This window comes from Orcinus orca, chromosome 14 (assembly GCF_937001465.1).
Source record: "Orcinus orca chromosome 14, mOrcOrc1.1, whole genome shotgun sequence".
In the NCBI taxonomy this organism is placed as follows: domain Eukaryota; kingdom Metazoa; phylum Chordata; class Mammalia; order Artiodactyla; family Delphinidae; genus Orcinus; species Orcinus orca.
The window spans coordinates 34507460-34525037 of NC_064572.1; the positions used below are offsets into that span (position 1 = coordinate 34507460).

General features: G+C 44.8%; 1 protein-coding gene across 17 annotated transcripts in view; it reads right to left on the reverse strand.

Moving 5' to 3' along the window:
* The window catches only part of KCNMA1 (potassium calcium-activated channel subfamily M alpha 1), a 749169-nt gene that overhangs the window by 86013 nt on the left and 645578 nt on the right, over positions 1–17578 (reverse strand). For all 17 annotated transcript variants that reach the window (XR_007471407.1, XM_004273064.3, XM_049697236.1 and 14 more), the window contains one exon: positions 15173–15266. Coding sequence is in view for 16 of the 17 variants with exons in the window: in XM_004273064.3 (XP_004273112.1) it covers positions 15173–15266 (94 nt within the window). In the remaining variant the exon portion in view is untranslated. The remainder of the gene's footprint in view (positions 1–15172; positions 15267–17578) is intronic.

Here is a 17578-nt window from a genome sequence, read left to right on the forward strand (position 1 = left end):
ACTGGAAAAATCAAAGAAGAAATTAAAAAATACATAGAAACAAATGGCAATGAAAACATGACAATCCCAAACCTATGGTAGACAGCAAAAGCAGTTAGTTCTAAGAGGGAAGTTTAGAGCAATTCAATCTCACCTCAAGAAAGAAGAAAAATCGCAAATAAACAATCTAACCCTACACTAGAGAAAGAAGAACAAAGAAAACCCAAAGCCAGTAGAAGGAAAAAAATCATAAAGATCAGAGCAGAAATACATGAAATAGAAATGAAGAAAACAATAGCAAAGATCAATAAAACTTAAAGCTGGTTCTTTGAGAAGATAAACAAAACTGATAAACCATTAGCCAGACTCATCAAGAAAAAAAGGGAGAGGATGCAAATCAACAGAATTAGAAATGAAAAAGGAGAAATCACAACTGACACTGCAGAAATACAAAGAATTATAAGAGACTCCTACAAACAACTACACACCAATAAAATGGACAATCACAAAGAAATGGACAAATTCTTGGAAAGGTACAATTTTCCAAGACTGAACCAGGAAGAATCAGAAAATATAAACAGACCTATCACAAGTAATGAAATTGAAACTGTAATTAAAAATCTTCCAACAAACAGAAGTCCAGGACCAGGTAGCTTCACAGGCAAATTCTATCAAACATGTAAAGAAGAGCTAACACCTATCCTTCTCAAACTCTTCCAAAAAATTTCAGAGGGAGAAACACTCCCAAATAATTTCTACAAAGCCATCATCACCCTGATGCAAAAACCAGAAAAAGATATCACAAAAAAAGAAAAGTATACATCAATATCACTGATGAACATAGATGCAAAAATCCTGAACAAAATACTAGCAAACAGAATCCAACAACAAAGAATCATACACCATGATCAAGTGGGGTTTATCCCAGGGATGAAAGGACTCTTCAATATACGCAAATCAATCAGTGTGATACACCACATTAACAAATTAAGGAATAAAAACTATATGATCATCTCAATAGATGCAGAAAAAGCTTCTGACAAAATTCAACACCAATTTATGATCAAAACTCTCCAGAAAATAGGCACAGAGGGAACCTACCTCAACATAATAAAGGCCATATATGACAAACCCACAGCAAGTATCATACTCAATGGTGAAAAACTGAAAGCATTTCCACTAAGATCAGGAACAAGACAAGGATGCCCACTCTTGTCACTCTTATTCAACATAGTTTTGGAAGTCCTAGCCATGGCGATCAGAGAAGGCAAAGAAATAAAAGGAATACAAATTGGAAAAGAAGAAGTAAAACTGTCACTGTTTGCCTATGACATGATACTATACATAGAAAATCCTAAAGATGCCACACCAGAAAACTACTAGAACTAATCAATGAATTTGGTAAGGTTGCAGAATACAAAATTAATGCACAGAAATTGCTGGTATTCCTATATACCAACAAAAAAAAATCAGAAAGAGAAGTTAAGGAAACACTCCCATTTACCATCACAACAAAAAGAATAAAATACCTAGGAATAAAGCTGCCTAAGTAGGCGAAAGACTTGTACTCAGAAAACTATAAAACACTGATGAAAGAAATCAAAGATGACATAAACAGATGGAGAAATATACCATACCATGTTCTTGGACTGGAAGAATCAATATTGTGAAATTGACTATACTACCCAAAGCAATCTACAGATTCAAAGCAATCTACAGATACAATGCAATCCCTACCAAACTACCACTGGCACTCTTCACAGAATTAGAACAAAAAATTTTACAATTTGTATGGAAACCAAAAGACCTCGAACAGCCAAAGCAATCTTGGGAAAGAAAAACAGAACTGGAGGAATCAGCTCCTCAAGTTTGAACTATACCACAAAGCTACAGTAATCAAGACAGTATGGTACTGGCACAAAAACAGAAATATAGATCAGTGGTACAGGGTAGAATGCCCAGAGATAAACCCATGCACATATAGTCACCTAATTTATGACAAAGGAGACAAGAACATAAAATGGAAAAAAGACAGCCACTTCAATAAGTGGTGCTGGGAAAACTGGACAGCTACATGTAAAAGAATGAAATTAGAACACTCCCTAACACCATACACAAAAATAAACTCAAAATGGATTAGAGACCTAAATGTAATGCCAGACACTATAAAACACTTAGAGGAAAGCACAGGCAGAACACTCTGACATAAATCACAGCAAGATCCTTTTTGACCCACCTCCTAGAGAAATGGAAATAAAAACAAAAGAAACAAATGGGACCTAATGAAACTTAAAAGCTTTTGCACAGCAAAGGAAACCATAAACAAGACAAAAAGACAACCCTCAGAATGGGAGAAAATATTTGCAAATGAAACAACAAAGGATTAATCTCCAAAATATACAAACAGCGCACGGAGCTCAACATCAAAAAAAAAAAAATCCGATTTAAAAAATGGGTATAAGACCTAAATAGACATTTCACCAAGGAAGACATACAGATGGCCAAGAGGCACATGAAAAGACGCTCAACAACACTAATTATTAGAGAAATGCAAATCAAAACTATAATGATACCTCATGCCGGTCAAAATGGCCATTATCAAACAGTCTAGAAACAATACATGCTGGAAAGGGTGTGGTGAAAAGGGAACCCTCCTGCACTGTTGCTGGGAATGTAAATTGATACAACCACTATGGAAAACATTATGGAGGTTCCTTAAAAAACTAGAAACAGAACTACCATGTGACCCAGCAATCCCACTACTGGGCATATACCCTGAGAAAACCATAATTCAAAAAGAGACATGCACCACAATGTTCACTGCAGCACTATTTACAATAGCCAGGACATGGAACCAACCTAAATGTCCACTGACAGATGAATGGATAAAGAAGATGTGGCACATATATACAATGGAATATTACTCAGCCATAAAAAGAAAGGAAATTGAGTTATCGGTAGTGAGGTGGATGGACCTAGCGTCTGTCATACAGAGTGAAGTAAGTCAAAAAGAGAAAAACAAATACCGTATGCTAACGCATATATATGGAATCTAAAAAAAAAAAAAAATGGTGCTGATGAACCTAGTTGCAGGGCAGGAATAAAGATGTAGACATAGAGAATGGACTTGAGGACACAGGGTGGGAGGGGGAAGCTGGGGCAAAGTGAGTAGCATAGACATATATACACTACTGAATGTAAAATAGTTGGCTAGTGGGAAGCAGCTGCATAGCACAGAAAAATCAGCTCGGTGCTTTGCGATGACCTAGAGGGGTGGGATAGGGAGGGTGGGAGGGAGGCTCAAGAGGGAGGAGATATGGGGACATATGTATGCATATGGCTGATTCACTTTGGTGTAAAACAGAAACTAACACAGTATTGTAAAGCAATTATACTCCAATAAAGATCTATTAAAAAATGTTTCCTACTGAAAAAAAAAAAGTAAATAAACAAGCCTGATGATCAATTGTCCCTCAGTGAAAAGGAAAAAAGACAGCTTTTTTAATGTCAAGCCTCATTAACTAGGGCAGAGATTTGGGTACACCAGGTATCATTTGACACTAGGGCTGTAAGCCAGGATTTGCACTGGAACATCTAGAAGCCTCAGGAAAGTCTCAGTGGTAAGCCACGCTGCACTCCGTACTTCCTGCAAGCCTCTCAGCCTGCCCCGGATCCTTTAAATATAAGTCATCCAGGATGTTACTAAAAGGGCCTGATCTGAAGACTGTCAAAAACCTCCCTGAAGAAAGATATTTCCATTTCTGATCAGCCATGGTACCTGAAATTTGAACTTTGGTTTCTTGGATCAGTAAAGCAATCAATAAACGGGAATCCCCTCTTCTGTGCCGGGAATGGAGGATACCGCAATGTTGAAGGTACAGTCCCTAGTCAGAGTTATAATACAGCGAGCAAGAGAGAAAATGTCCATCAACGGTTGTGATACACTGTGGTAAGTGTTATAGCAAAGTGAATGTACAAGGTGGTCTGAGAACACCAGGAAAGCTGTGAATTGCCTGGTATTTGAGTATCATCAAGAAAGGCTTTGCAAAGAAGATAACTTTTTTTTTTATTTTATTTTTATTTTGCGGTACGCGGGCCTCTCACTGCTGTGGCCTCTCCTGCTGCGGAGCACAGGCTCCGGACGCACATGCCCAGTGGCCGTGGCTCACGGGCCCAGCCGCTCCGCGGCATGTGGGATCTTCCCGGACCGGGGCACGAACCCACGTCCCCTGCATCAGCAGGCGGACTCTCAACCACTGCGCCACCAGGGAAGCCCAGAAGATAACTTTTGATCTGAGCCCTGAAAGGTAAGGAGGAATCTCAGCATATTATAGTCATGACCCACTAGGAGCCATTCAGATGATTGAGACCCAAAAGAAAAGAGCCAAAGAAAGGCACCCCAAACCATGGTTGGAGATGTCGTATTGCCTGACCTGAGGTACAGAAGACCTGAGCTGCCCTCAGATGTGCGATGGGAGTCAAGTGGAAGAGATGGATTCGACTGATTATGACCAATGGAGCTCAGACTAGGGATTTAGATAGAGCCAAACTCAAGTTTCCAGAAAGGAAGAACGTTTCCTTACAAATGGAAGGTATTTTAAAAATGACATGGGTTGTTTCCCAAGGCAGTGGATTTCTCATCATTTGAGACATTCCTGAGGAGCTGTGAATATAGATCGGATTTCATTATAAATTTCATTATAAATGTTGGGTGACCTTTAAGGACACTTTTAAGGACTCTTCTCTCAATGAACGAGTGCTGACTGGAAGGATTTTGGAAATACTGAACCACTGTTGGGTATCAAAAGGCTGGAGGGCATGGAGTAAGCATAGAAAAGTTGTTTTGGGAGCAAAGACGGGAGATAAGAAGCACTGAAGACTGATTACTAGAACTGCTTCTCATTAACTAGATTCACTAGACGTCTGGGAGGAAGCTTGGAGCGTGATTGATTTCAGCAACATGAGAGTCACTAGCTACTTTGGGCCAGACAGGATACATTTCTTTGCCATGTCTGTTCCTGTAGCAACGTAAGTGCCACAGGCTGGCGTAGGCTACTTGTCTACAGGAACTTCTCCTTCTAAATTGGACTCTGTATTAATAGGAGAAAGCCCAAGCACTTGCCATGGAGCACAACAACCAATAGTGCTTTGGTTGGGGGGCGGGGGGAAAGGAGGGCCATCAGAAACCTCCCTGAACAAAGTATCCCAACATTATCAGTTTACAGAACAACAAAGAGAATCACTTTCACGGGCTCTCGGACAACTCCTTAAAGATTTACTTGGAACCGAGGCCCAATACTAGATATTGCCTTTCACATCTTAACTATTTTATATATTTCCTCAACTCAGAAAGTAATCCCAACTCCCCCAAAATGGACCATAATTGATTCAAGGCTCATTTGCCACTCACCACTTAGCCAACGTACAAGCCTTATTTTAGGGTAAAACTATGAGGTGAAGTGTATCTGCCGTGTAGTTGTTATGGTCTGAACTGTATCTCCGCCCCCATAAAATTTGTATGTTGTAGTCCTAACTCCCAGTATCTCAGACTGTAACTGTATTTTGAGATATGGTCTTTAAAGAGGTAATTCAGTTAAAATGAGGTCATTAGGGTAGGCCCTAATCCAATATGACTGTCGTCTTTATAAGAAGAGGAAATTTGGGCACAGACATGTACAGAGGGAGGATGATGTGAAGTCATGGGGAGAAGATGGCCATCTACCAGCCAAGGAGAGAGGCCTGAAACAGATCCTTCCTTTGAGGCCTCAGAAGGAACCAACCCTGCCAACAGCTTGATCTTGGACTTCCAACCTCCAGAACCATGAGAAAATAAATGTCTGTTGTTTAAGACACTCAGTCTGTAGTACTTTGTTACGGCAGCCTGAGTAAATTAATACAATAGTGCACCTTAAAGAAAAACGGGCACAATGTACCAGCTGTCACTCCACTGATGACCCTGGCTGTCCTTCTTGCACCTTAGGGCTCAGCTGTTCATTTAAAGGAGAAAAGCATCCTGCCATCAGTTTAGGAATACATGGAAACATACCAGAAAGACACAGTATCTTCATGAAAGAGTTTGGGTCACATACGTACACAATTGGATCTGCTCTATCTGGAGGGAAACTTCTCCCCCAGTCTTTAACTTGCATTTGAGGATCAATACTTATGACAGTCCAACCAAAGAAAACAAGAAACCCGGACACTAGCCAGTTAATTTGTTCAGTGGAACCAAGAGAGTTGACCCCCCAAGGGAGTGTTTGGAAGTGGATACCACTGAGGGCAGAAAACCACCTATTTCTTTAGTGATTAAGTATACTGGCTCCAGAGCCAAAATGTCTTTCATCAGGTTTTGGCTCATCTACTGCTTGCTACATTGTGCCTTGCCTCAGTTTCTTTATCTGTAAAATGGGAATGTTAAACATCATCATTAGTTAATGGATTCAATTTGAGGGTTGCCTGAGTAAAGGCATGGCATGCACTTAGCACAGAACTTGACACAGAGCATGCCCTCAATAAAGGTTAACTACTGTTATTATTATCATTCTTTTATTCTTTGCTTAGAACTCACTTATACATTTGTAGCTGTTACAATGGTGAAAGGAGACAGGAAACAGAAAGTGGTTCAATAATAAAGGTGTGGGGTTCTCCTACTATTACTTTGACTACTAGACTACTGCTACTTCTACTGTTGCTACTAAGATGACTAGCCATCATGGGTTGAGCTCTTATAAATGTTGCTGCGCTAAAACTTTTACCTACATTTTGTGATTTACTCATCACAATGATACTTACAGGTAATTTCTGTTATTATCACCCACTGGTACAGATGGGAAACAGAGTGGATAAGTAATGTAGAGAAGACAGTTAGTGGGAAGAGAACACTGCTTTGCCCAGAGAGGTCTTCTTAACTGGAAGTCAGTGCAGCGTGGCCCCCGTCTTACCCCCTCCCACTTGTAGGAGGCAGCTGGATCGTGCTCATTCCCCACTGCAGCGCCCCAAGCCACAGTGCCCTCTACGTTGCAAAAAAGAAAAGCAGCATGGCGGGCATTTATGAAATGCACAGCTGGTGTGAATTATCAGTAGAAAATTTCCCCATGAGTCCCTGTCAGGACAATGTGCTAAGGAGAGCCTCAATAATCAACTAAGGCTGGGTGAGTTTTTGTCTTGTCCCAATATCTGAAGACTCCATTTAGGAATACCCACATTTTTATAACAACCGAGGAGCTCCAGTGAGTTAAATTTTTCATAGCTATGCTTCTTGAATCTCAGCTCATACCTCCAAAGTCCGCAGCTAGATATTAAGCATACCTCACTTCAAGAAAAGAATAAAAGATCATCGTTTTGAGGGTCTGCGGAGCAAGGAATGCCGCTTGCCATCAATTAATCTCAGGAAGTGAACTAAATGCCCAGCTACAGCAGACACACAAAAAGCTTGCCTTGAAGACAACAGCCTAAAGCAAAACCACAAATCTCTTTTCTAGCAAACCTGCTGTGAAGAAGGTGGCATTATATTTTAAAGAGCACAGTTCCTCTTGGAGGAAAATTCAAATTTTTTTGTGTGGCAGTGGGTCCGATGCTGGACTTCAGAAATTTACATTAAAGTACAAGTACAAACCAAACCAAACCAACAAACAAAAGGTATGAAAGAGGAAAGTTACCAAATGGGTTTAAAATTGCATCCTTTCCCTTGCTTGATTTTCAGGACCTCATTTCTCATCACATGATAAGGCCCTTCCTATCATTACAAGTGTCCCATCTAGATTGAGGCCATCTCTGCAGAAGTCTCCCTGGGAAACGGGAGGCTTGATAAAATTGGGCCATTTCTCATGCCTCTGCGGGCCTTTCACCCCAGTGGCAAAGACTGATTTTACTGAGTATCTGTTATGTCAGGCACCATAGTAAGGGTACCAGAACGCTTCTGAAGCCTCCCGGTTTGCTTCAAATATTCCTCCTGTGCTGTCCTCCTCCATAACCTCAGAGACAGACGTGGCTTTCCCCTCCTGGGAGCCCTTAACAGAAGTAAGATGCTCTTTCAGAGATAATGATTTGCACAACTGTCTTATCCATTAGCTGGTGATGTTCTTCAGGGCAGGGAACTCCTGTTTTACTCTTCCACACATTTCCAGAACCCCGCAGAGGACCCAGTAAACAACCAACTACCAAGAGAAGCTGATGAATGATCTCTGGTCTCTGAACATCTCAAATCATTCAACAGAAACTCCCCCAGACCCTCATGCAGACGAGAAAAAGTGTCCAGTGAGAGCCCCTTCGCCTCTGACATCTTGTGACCATTTGTTTGAGGAACAATCAAGGCTCTTGCGCTGTTTCTCCGCTTTACAGGGACAGTACTTGAAATTAGGGCATCGTGATCGGAAGGCAGGGGGACTCTGTAGTATGTCTCTAACCAGTCAGGCTGCCTGGAATGTGCCTGAAGCCAGCTGCTGTAACTGATCAGCAGACAGGACTCGTGTCTGATGTACAATGCGGTCAACACAGCTGTTTTTAACAACTGTTTAGTGCTCCAGTGCCAGGGCTGAACATTTCTGTGAGAAGGGTCCCCATCACGTGAAGCTCCTCCCACGGCTCTGATTCCCGTAAGCGGTGGTTCTCGAAGCATGACCGCACACCAGCTGCCTCAGCATCACCTGGGAGCCTGGGAGAAATGCAGTTCTCCAGCCCAGCCCAGACCTACTGAATCAAGCTGTATCAACAAGGTGCTCCAGATGATTCTGACGCTGAAATTTGAGGATCACTGCTGTAAAGGTTTGCCCAAATGGACAGGCTTTGTGGTTCGAGGCAATCCTACCAAAGTTAGCAACTATCTGCAACATACGGACTGGAAGGCTGTGGTTCTTTTCAACGAGGCCGGGATCAGAGTGAGGCCATCGAGGGGCCTCGGTGCAAAACGGAAGGGGGCACCTCACATGCCCCACTGTAGTCCTGGCCCTGTTATTCAAATGGAGAATGCAGCTCTGGTGACCAAAGTGCACCCAGGTCACCTGCTCTGACTCTCGCTCTGTGACTCTCTGGAACTTGAGGGGTTGTGTCAACACTTGATACAAATTTCTAACCTGGAAGCCACGCAAATGACTCTCTCTTGCTGACGTCTACCTCCGAGAGCTAATCAGCAAATAAACCAGCATAGAAAAGCAAATGAAATATTCTTTCTTATCGAGTGCAATGCTTATAATTCAGTTTTCCACCCTCCTTGCTTCCCATCGCTTCTTCCACTCCACAGAAGACAACGTCGCAGGCAGTAGCTAAGTCCTTCAGGGCAACGTTCAGGAGCCGCAGGTCACATGCATGGGTCTCTGGCTGCGGCAGCCACAGGAGACTGGAGCGGGTCTCAGGTGGTCTCCTCAAAAGGGCCCATACTTAGGTTTTCAGCACCGTAAATGGTTCTGACTCAACGGATCCGCTTCTTTCTTGGGTGCATTTTATTTCTGGGTGAATTCTACTTCCTGCTAGGTCGCAAGGATCCTGACTTCGGGATTCTGCCCTAACTCATCCTTCAAAGCTGCCTCCACTGTCCTATGTAATGCTCGTCTCTCCTGAGACACGGCTGTCCCCTACCCCCACCCCCATCTCCCCGAGGTGGCCAACCTTGGAGCCACCTTGAGAAAACCTTCAGGCCACACTGGCCAAACTTTCTGTATCTCTCTACTTGCATTTTGTTTTTTCTTCTGCCCGACAAGTAAACAATCAAGAACTGCTGCTCCCTAGTTTGTCATCTCTTGCTAGACAGCCACCGTCCTCAGAGCAAGAAGGAAATTACTGCCTTTATTTATATCTGGGAGACCAGCCGGGAGAGCTGACTGTTCTTCAGTCCTGGAGGAGAGTGGACAACACGCTTCTGAAATGAGGGGACAGGATAATGACCCTCTGCTGTGTATGCAATGTGTCCACGGACCTGTGTCAAATCCACCAAGCCTTGGGATGACGAGACCCACCATTTCTTTCTTCTGCAGTCCCTTGAGGGCCTGTCATTTGCTATGTGTTTGTGCATTAAGAGGTGAATTTACTGAGCTGAGCTGTCCTGGCCTTCCTTCTTCATTCTGCCCAGCGAAAGAGACTGGGAGAGTGGCATTCTGTCCCCAGCTCTGAGTGGGCTCAGGCCACTTTGCCATTTTCTATTACTACAACCTTTCAAGCTGGCAGTCCTAACAAAAAGACCCCGTGAGAGGTAGGCGTCAAAAGGGAGAGGCTGGGACTTAACAAGCAGATGAGTTTACTTCATTTAATGATCCGTTAGGGCCCAAGAGGATAATCTGTTTTACTCCAATCATATTTCCACGCTGACTCAGAAAACAAATATCTAATGTTTCCTGGGTCTTATGACACGAAGCTCCTTTCACAGCATTCAATATCTGCTTTTAGCGCTGTCAGTTATCCTTGCTAGCCTGGCTGGGGGCTATCTCTTTGTGTAAAGCGTCCACCCGACACATCCTGGGTAAATCCTCATAGCCCGTGGTATCTTACACCAAGTCCCCTCTAGCACCTGAGGGAAGAGGCGTTACTGTCATTATGTCAGGAATGCTGTGTGTCCTTCTTGGGAAGACTGTTGAGCCCACGTCTGGTCCACTATTCTGAAGCAGACCCTGAACGGTTTGGTACCCAGAGGTACCACGGGTCTCCAGAAGGCACTGATGGAGGGTTCTAAACCCGTCCTTATACTTTCATCAGTGATCCTCCCAAAACACAAGTTAGGGCCCTGCCTCCTCAAAAACCAGCAAGGTTTTGGCCTATGACAGGAAAGGCCTAATATTTTCAACTCCAGTTATGCAACTCCAAGGATGCCTTTCTCCAGCCACATCAAGCCACCCGCGATGGCCTGAGTACTTTCCTATTCCCCTCATCGGGCAGAAGAATGAAGCAGTAAACAATATCGGTTTGGAAACCAAACCATCTGGGTTCAAATCTTCCCAGTTAGGTAAGACTGACTAGATTTACTACTCTTTACATCTCTGTGACTCAATTTCCTTATCTGCAAAATGGACGAGAGCGCAATCCCTCCTCCTGGAGCTGTAGTTAGGATTCCATGGATTAACAGGCCTAACGCTCTTGGAACGATGCCTGGTGCCTAGTAAACGAAGGGCAAGGGTGGCTAGCGCTATTAGTCGAGCATTCTCCATATCCTTCACAACCCAGGCTCAGCCTCCCAGACCAGAGGTAATGAGGGCACCCTCTGCTCCCACAGCCCATGCTGGTAGGTCTCTGCTCTGTCCTTATTCCGTTTTGCTGTATACGCATGTCTGTCTCCCACATCAAACCGTGAGCATTTTGAAGACATGTAACCCATGTAACTTGAGGAGTGTAATCCATCTTACTTTACACCCCTCTAAGACCTTCCACAACATCTTGAGTACGGTAGGCTCGCTCTAAACATTTCCCAGAAACGAATTAATCTGAGAAAAGAAACAGAAGCAGGCAGCTAAAATGCATAACCTTTCGGGCTGCATTTGAGGACACAGTGTGGGAGCCTGGGCATCTCCCCCATTACCATCTACCCACTGAAGACATATTCTCAGCGGCCAAAAAGCATCTGTGAAGGGAACTACTCGAAGGTGGCTGTGAGAAGAACCAAATGTGACAGTAGCTGGGGCCGGGATTTAGGAATCCAAGAATCTCCTTCAACTGGAGTCAAAATGGTGTCCAATGAACTTTCTTTTTCCTAGAGAGCATTTCTAGACAGATTTCACTAGAGAGTCAATGGGGTCTGGGAGGCCGCCAAATTAAGAGCCCTTGACTTAGCTATTCAGAGACAAAGTTCCTGCCCTCCAGAGCCTCACGACTGAAGGAAGACAGAGCTTTCCTGACAGGGAGCAAACCCACTGAGTGGGGAGAACGGGGCAATAGGTGCTTGGCGATTTTAGAGGAAAACTAGGAGAGGCTCCTTAAATAATTCCCTGTGAAGAGACCCACAGGGAGATGAATACAGGGCCCCGGTTAACTCCTCAGCCTGCTCCTTTGTAGGATTTGAAGCCAAAGGTCTCTATCGTGACACACAGACCCCTGGCCTGGAGCACAGACGCTCACCATTTGGGTCAATCTGGCTGTGAGGGGTGTTTTCTGTGCCAGGGTAACTACAAAACATACGGCCTCAGGATCCAGACACGCAGAGCGAGGCAGTTCGTCGAATGATTGTGCAGAGAGTTAAGCGACACTTACGAACCAGGGTAGACCCTGCTACCAGAACAAAGGGGAGACAAAGACCGTTACTGCAGAGTCCCTGTAGCATTTCCTGCTGGCAGACGGCTTGCAAGGACCCCTCACGCGGGAGCCTGTTTTATTTGCAGAGGCCACAGTGGTAAATTAAAGCCCAGCCCAGCCCATTCCGGGCTCTCCGGTTTCTCTTGGAACTGTTCCTATCACTGCCCGTAGGCCACTAAAACCTGCCCGCATTCCGAATGATTGATTCTGCTCAAGCAGCAAGCCACAGACGCACGTCGAAACACCCACTTCAAATGAGTCATTAGCCTCCTTTACGGATGTTTCAGGCCACAGGGAATAGGACCTGGGAGTCCTATCTTTTGTAGAGTAGAAAGCGAGTGTTTGAAGATGTTGCAGGGGAGGACCTAGGGGAACCTCAAGGTGGTACAGGAACCCCTCTGTTTGCTGTCAATTAGCAAGAGGGAGCTGTAAAAAATAAGCCCCGGCAACCTCACGGCCAGGGCCAGGGATTCAAACCAAACCAAAGCAAACCGCGCATGGGCTCTTCGCTCCTACCCAGGAAAGGAAGGGCAACAGAGAGAGGGCTCAACACCCTGTCTTGGCTCCCACACCAGACAGAGTCTGCAGAGCACCTGGAACACAGAACGTCAAGGTGAAGGAGGAGCGTCTGAGGCTTTCTGACTTGTCATGGGACAGCCCGTTCCAGCTGAGCAGCAATCGGGGTGGTCGTGGGCTGGTGGGTGAAGTGCCCTGGTGACCGTAGCCACGGCCACAGCACCAGCCCAAAGGCACCAACACCAGAAACCCGAGTTCTGTAGCTCGGCAAGTTTCAGCTCACCGCCTGCCCCACGTTTAGCAATTCTGATGTACCGCGGAGCAGACAGCTCCAGCCTGGGATGACTGCCTTCCTCAGCCCCTCTCCGACAGGCAATGAAAGCAAGACCCACTTTGAAAATTCTCCCCCATCATGCGAACTGACACAGGCATGCTTTTCAAAAGCCCACAGCCAATCTGTTGATCATTACTTATTTACAAAGGCCTTCGGGCACAGAGTCCTGTAAAAACCATACTTGTTACAGTACATACTAGCTTTTTCTGCTTGTGGAAAAAAAGTCCCCCCAAGGCTACCTCAAACCATCACTTTCTATTGCACATAAAATGTAGCGCGTAACACTAAAGTATTTAATATATAGGGTATAATATATATACAGGAACGGCATTTGTGTAGAAGTATGTTACCCTGGATTGGGTCATTTGATGTTTTGCTGAAGGCTACGACTTAAAGAAGCTTCCACCTCGTACAGAAGACCTGTCATCTTGGTACCCAAGAGCCAACAGAAGAAAGAAGTACCCTTAAGCAGCAAAACTTTGACACAGCTTTGAAGCATATGAAAACAGTGTAACTCCTCAGAATTATTATTACTCAAGATCAGAGAAGTGAGCCATACTTTACATAGCAAACAGGGACAGGGAATTTGGCTCCAAAGGTTTCAGATTTTTCAGACTTCTCTTTATTTATTTATTTGCTTCTCTAAATTTAGGCAAGAGAAAGCGCCTGGGCTTTACTTTCAATGGATAAAACTATTAGCATGAGATGAGGCGATTACCTAAAGGTGAGTAAGTGCAGAGCGGATGTGAACACGACAACTGGCATCATAAAAGGGAGAGGCTTGGCACTTGGCACATTTTATTCCTCCTCATAAACCGTAAACAAGCATGTAAATCAGCAACACCCAAGCAAGACTGAGTGAAGGGAAGCCAGAGAACTGTTGAGGAAACATTGAACAGGAAGAGAGGATGGTGACGGAAGAGGACATGGGGCTGGGTGTGTCTTCTCCTGGGACCTGCGTCCTCAACCACATGAAGACGGACTGCCCTCTCTCCACCCTAGAAAGGTGGTCATGGGGAGCCAGGAAGATGCAAATGCTTGGAGAAGGGGAGGAAGGAAGAGGAAATCGCTGTGATTTTTTTTTTAAATCAATAATCAAAGGGAAGAGAGCAGCCAATGGCAATGAAAAGAAGAAATTATCGTCAAGATGGCAGGTGTTTCCATGGCAGGAACCATTTAGAGAAAGCAGTGCAAATCTGAAATCACTCCTGTTTCATTGAGGTGCTGGAGAGCTAGGATGATGGGGGAAAGGAGCACTGGGATTGGCAGATGAATCGAAGACAGAAAAAGGAAGATGAAAGATGAAGAGTCCAAGGAGAGGATCCAACGGAATTCTACTGAAAATTGACTTCACTTGCCATTTCCTAGAGGAAGCTGCAGTCAAGATAGAAAGAAAAGAAGGAAGGGAGGGAGGGAGGAAGGAAGGAAGGGAGGGAGGGAGGGAGGGAGGGAGGGAGGGAGGGAGGGAGGAGAGAAAGAGAAAGAGAGAGAAAAAGAGTGCACACAAGCTCTATTTCATAATTAATATTGCTTTTAGCCTGAGCAGAACTGGATTACTTTTGAACTTTGCTTTGGCAAGTCCACAGATTATTAGACTTTTTTATCAGTCAAAATCAATTAACAGAAATTTGATTTCAATCGACAGGATAAAGAGAAGGTAATCTTCAGGTTCATTTTTGATTGTTATGATACATCTCACATATGGCCTTAAGTACAGAAAGCAGTCCTCGGAGGGACTCCAGCAGAAAGAGACTTGCTGGAGGCAAACTAACCACACGGGTTCCTCTGATTGGTTGCCGCTGTCATTAGTGCCACTGCTGTTTAGGAACTACACATAGACAGGACTTGGTGACAGCTCAGACTTTAAAGCCTATGTATTTTTCAAACAGCTTTTCAAACTGTTTTTCATGACAGAATTTTTTCAGCTCTATCATTAACTGCTGACAAGCTGACAGAATAAATACTTCAGCCTTTAAGAAGCCATCTAACGATCTCGTCCCCTCCTCCGCCGCGAGCCTGCCGGGGAGGGGAGCCTCTGGGCCTGGCAGGGTGGGGAGCGGGCAAGGACAGGAGAAGGAGCGAGAGGGGGACCCACCGGTGGACCCACCGCGTGGCCCGGGCCCCTATCCTTACCTCATCAGCTTGGGCGAGGAGCTGGGTGAGTTCCGCATGCCTCCGTTGCGCTGCTTTTTTTTGGGTGACAGTGTTGACGGCTGCTCATCTTCAACTGGAAATACAGGCAGCTCATGAGATTATGAACAGCTTGAGGGCAGACTGTGCAATACAGGCAAGATATCAAAGGACACACACTCACGGCTCAGTCACTCACTAGGAATTCATGGCCATCTCTTAGGACCCAATGACAAAGACCAATGCGTTAGTCAAAGAGGCCGGCTTAGAAAAGGTGAGCGCATCACCTCTTGACACTCCAGTGTTTGAACATGCAATTTAAACAGACTAAAACAGCGTGAAAACACCCTGCCATTAGAGAGAAAAGAAATTATAATCTATCTGTACACCAATACATGTCTGTGTGTGTGTGTGTATATATATATATATATATATATATATGTGTATATGTATATATATATATAGGAACACTGCATCATTCTGCTTAGAATTTCTTTTTGGTTACTTTGTTTTGCTGGGTAACCAAATAGGTTTTCTTGTAACCAAAATCAGAAGCAGCAGCATAAGAGCTGCCAGCTGGCTGCTTCTGCAAATGGACCAATGTAACCAGGTCCTAATTCCTACATGCCAGAGGAAAGAGCCTTGGGAAGGAGGCAGGGATTTGAGGCCTTAACAGCCAATGTTTCAGTCCGTCAGGACTGGGAACATTGGTATGTTCTGGTTCAAGAACCCCAGCCCAACTCAGCTCTCGTCCCTCCACCTCCCAAGAGGGAGGGCCTGTGTGCATGGGATCCTTTCTTAACTCATTAAGATGGGAGGAAGGGGCTGCAAGGTTGCAGAACCAGGCCGGAGAAGAGCGCCCAAACGAAGGAGGAGGTTGCCACTGAATGCTACCTCTGAGGAGGGGCAGGGAAGGCGGGCAGCAGAGGGGACTGGAAACCACAGGCTGTTTTCCAAATGTCTCAACCACAGAGATCACTAAGCGATCCAAAGTTCTGCTCACAAACAACACAGCACACTCTACTGCTTTCGCCCAAAGACACCCACTAACAAGCTTTGGAGGTTTATTAGCCTGTACCGCGTTTCTTTTTAAGAGAGCTGCTTGATAATTAGCAGATTGCGCATCCAGCCCGTCACCCAAGGGCACCGGCAGCAAAATCCTAGTCTGCCTCTCCCCACGCCCCACAACACAGGCTAAAGCTGTAATGTCAAGAAGGAAAAATAGGATCCTCGGACTCTGATTGTTGACTGCAACACAGACTGGGAGAAGCACCCCTGAAACTCGAAATAACACGCAGTTACCTTAAAGCTAAGAAAAGAAATATTAGCAGCGACAACATCAAAAGAAGCTTGATATATGTTAAAGGTGTACAAGGCTTAGGTGGGGGGAGGAAATGCCATCTCAGCTACTTGATATTATCCAGGAAGACCCATATCAGAACACGCATGATACGGTACTTCCCGGAAAACCCTAAATAACATTTAGTGTGTTATGATACATGGTCCCAAAGAGATAATAATAATCCAACTACCCTCCAAACCTGCTTCAAGGTATCACTCTTGGTACACTCCTTTATGCTACTGTCAGTCTGGGGTTGTCTAACTTCTGGCTGACACAGGGAAAGGAAACAAGAATGTGGCTGGAGATGAGAGCATGACCAGAAGAAATGAAGGCAAAAAGGCACCTGCAAACGCCCACAGCCCTTACTCGCTACCACCTGCTCCCCGGCCCCCCCCCCCCCCGTCCCCGTCCTGCCCCCCAGAGGGCCAGGCTCAGGCTGCAACCATATCCGTCACTTAGGGCTCCAGGCAGGAACTATGTGGCCGGGAGGATATCGCATCTTATCAGAAACGAGTATCCACAGCAAATCACACAGAGACTAAATAGCACTTAAAAGATTAAAGGAAATAAATACAAGCCACATAAATGGTATTGAAAAAAATCACTTAGAGGTGATATGCATCTCTCAGCAAGCAAACAGGCACTCTGAGCTTGACCTGCATTCATCTTCCTTTCATAGGATAGGGGGCCAGGCATCCCAGGCAGTAATGGGGTAGAAAGGCAGTGAGATTGAGAGAGAGAGAGAGAGAGTGTGTGTGTGTGTGTAAGTGTACTTTTGCACTGTCCCCACCTTAGGATGGGGTAGAAGTCTTGCATTGACTACCCCCATAATACAAGGTCATCTTTTAATATGGACCACTTGCAATGGTTGCACTGTGTTCAGGATGACCTAGATTCGTTGAGTAGCATGATGTACTAAATAACACGTGTGCATGTGAATTGATCTAGTAGGAGGTGGAAATTCTTTTCTTCTCTATCACACAAGCCTTCTCGTGCGATATCCAGAAAGGTCTTTTAGCTAACCTAGTCTATGTGGCTAGCTTTATTCAAGGCCACCAGACGTTGCC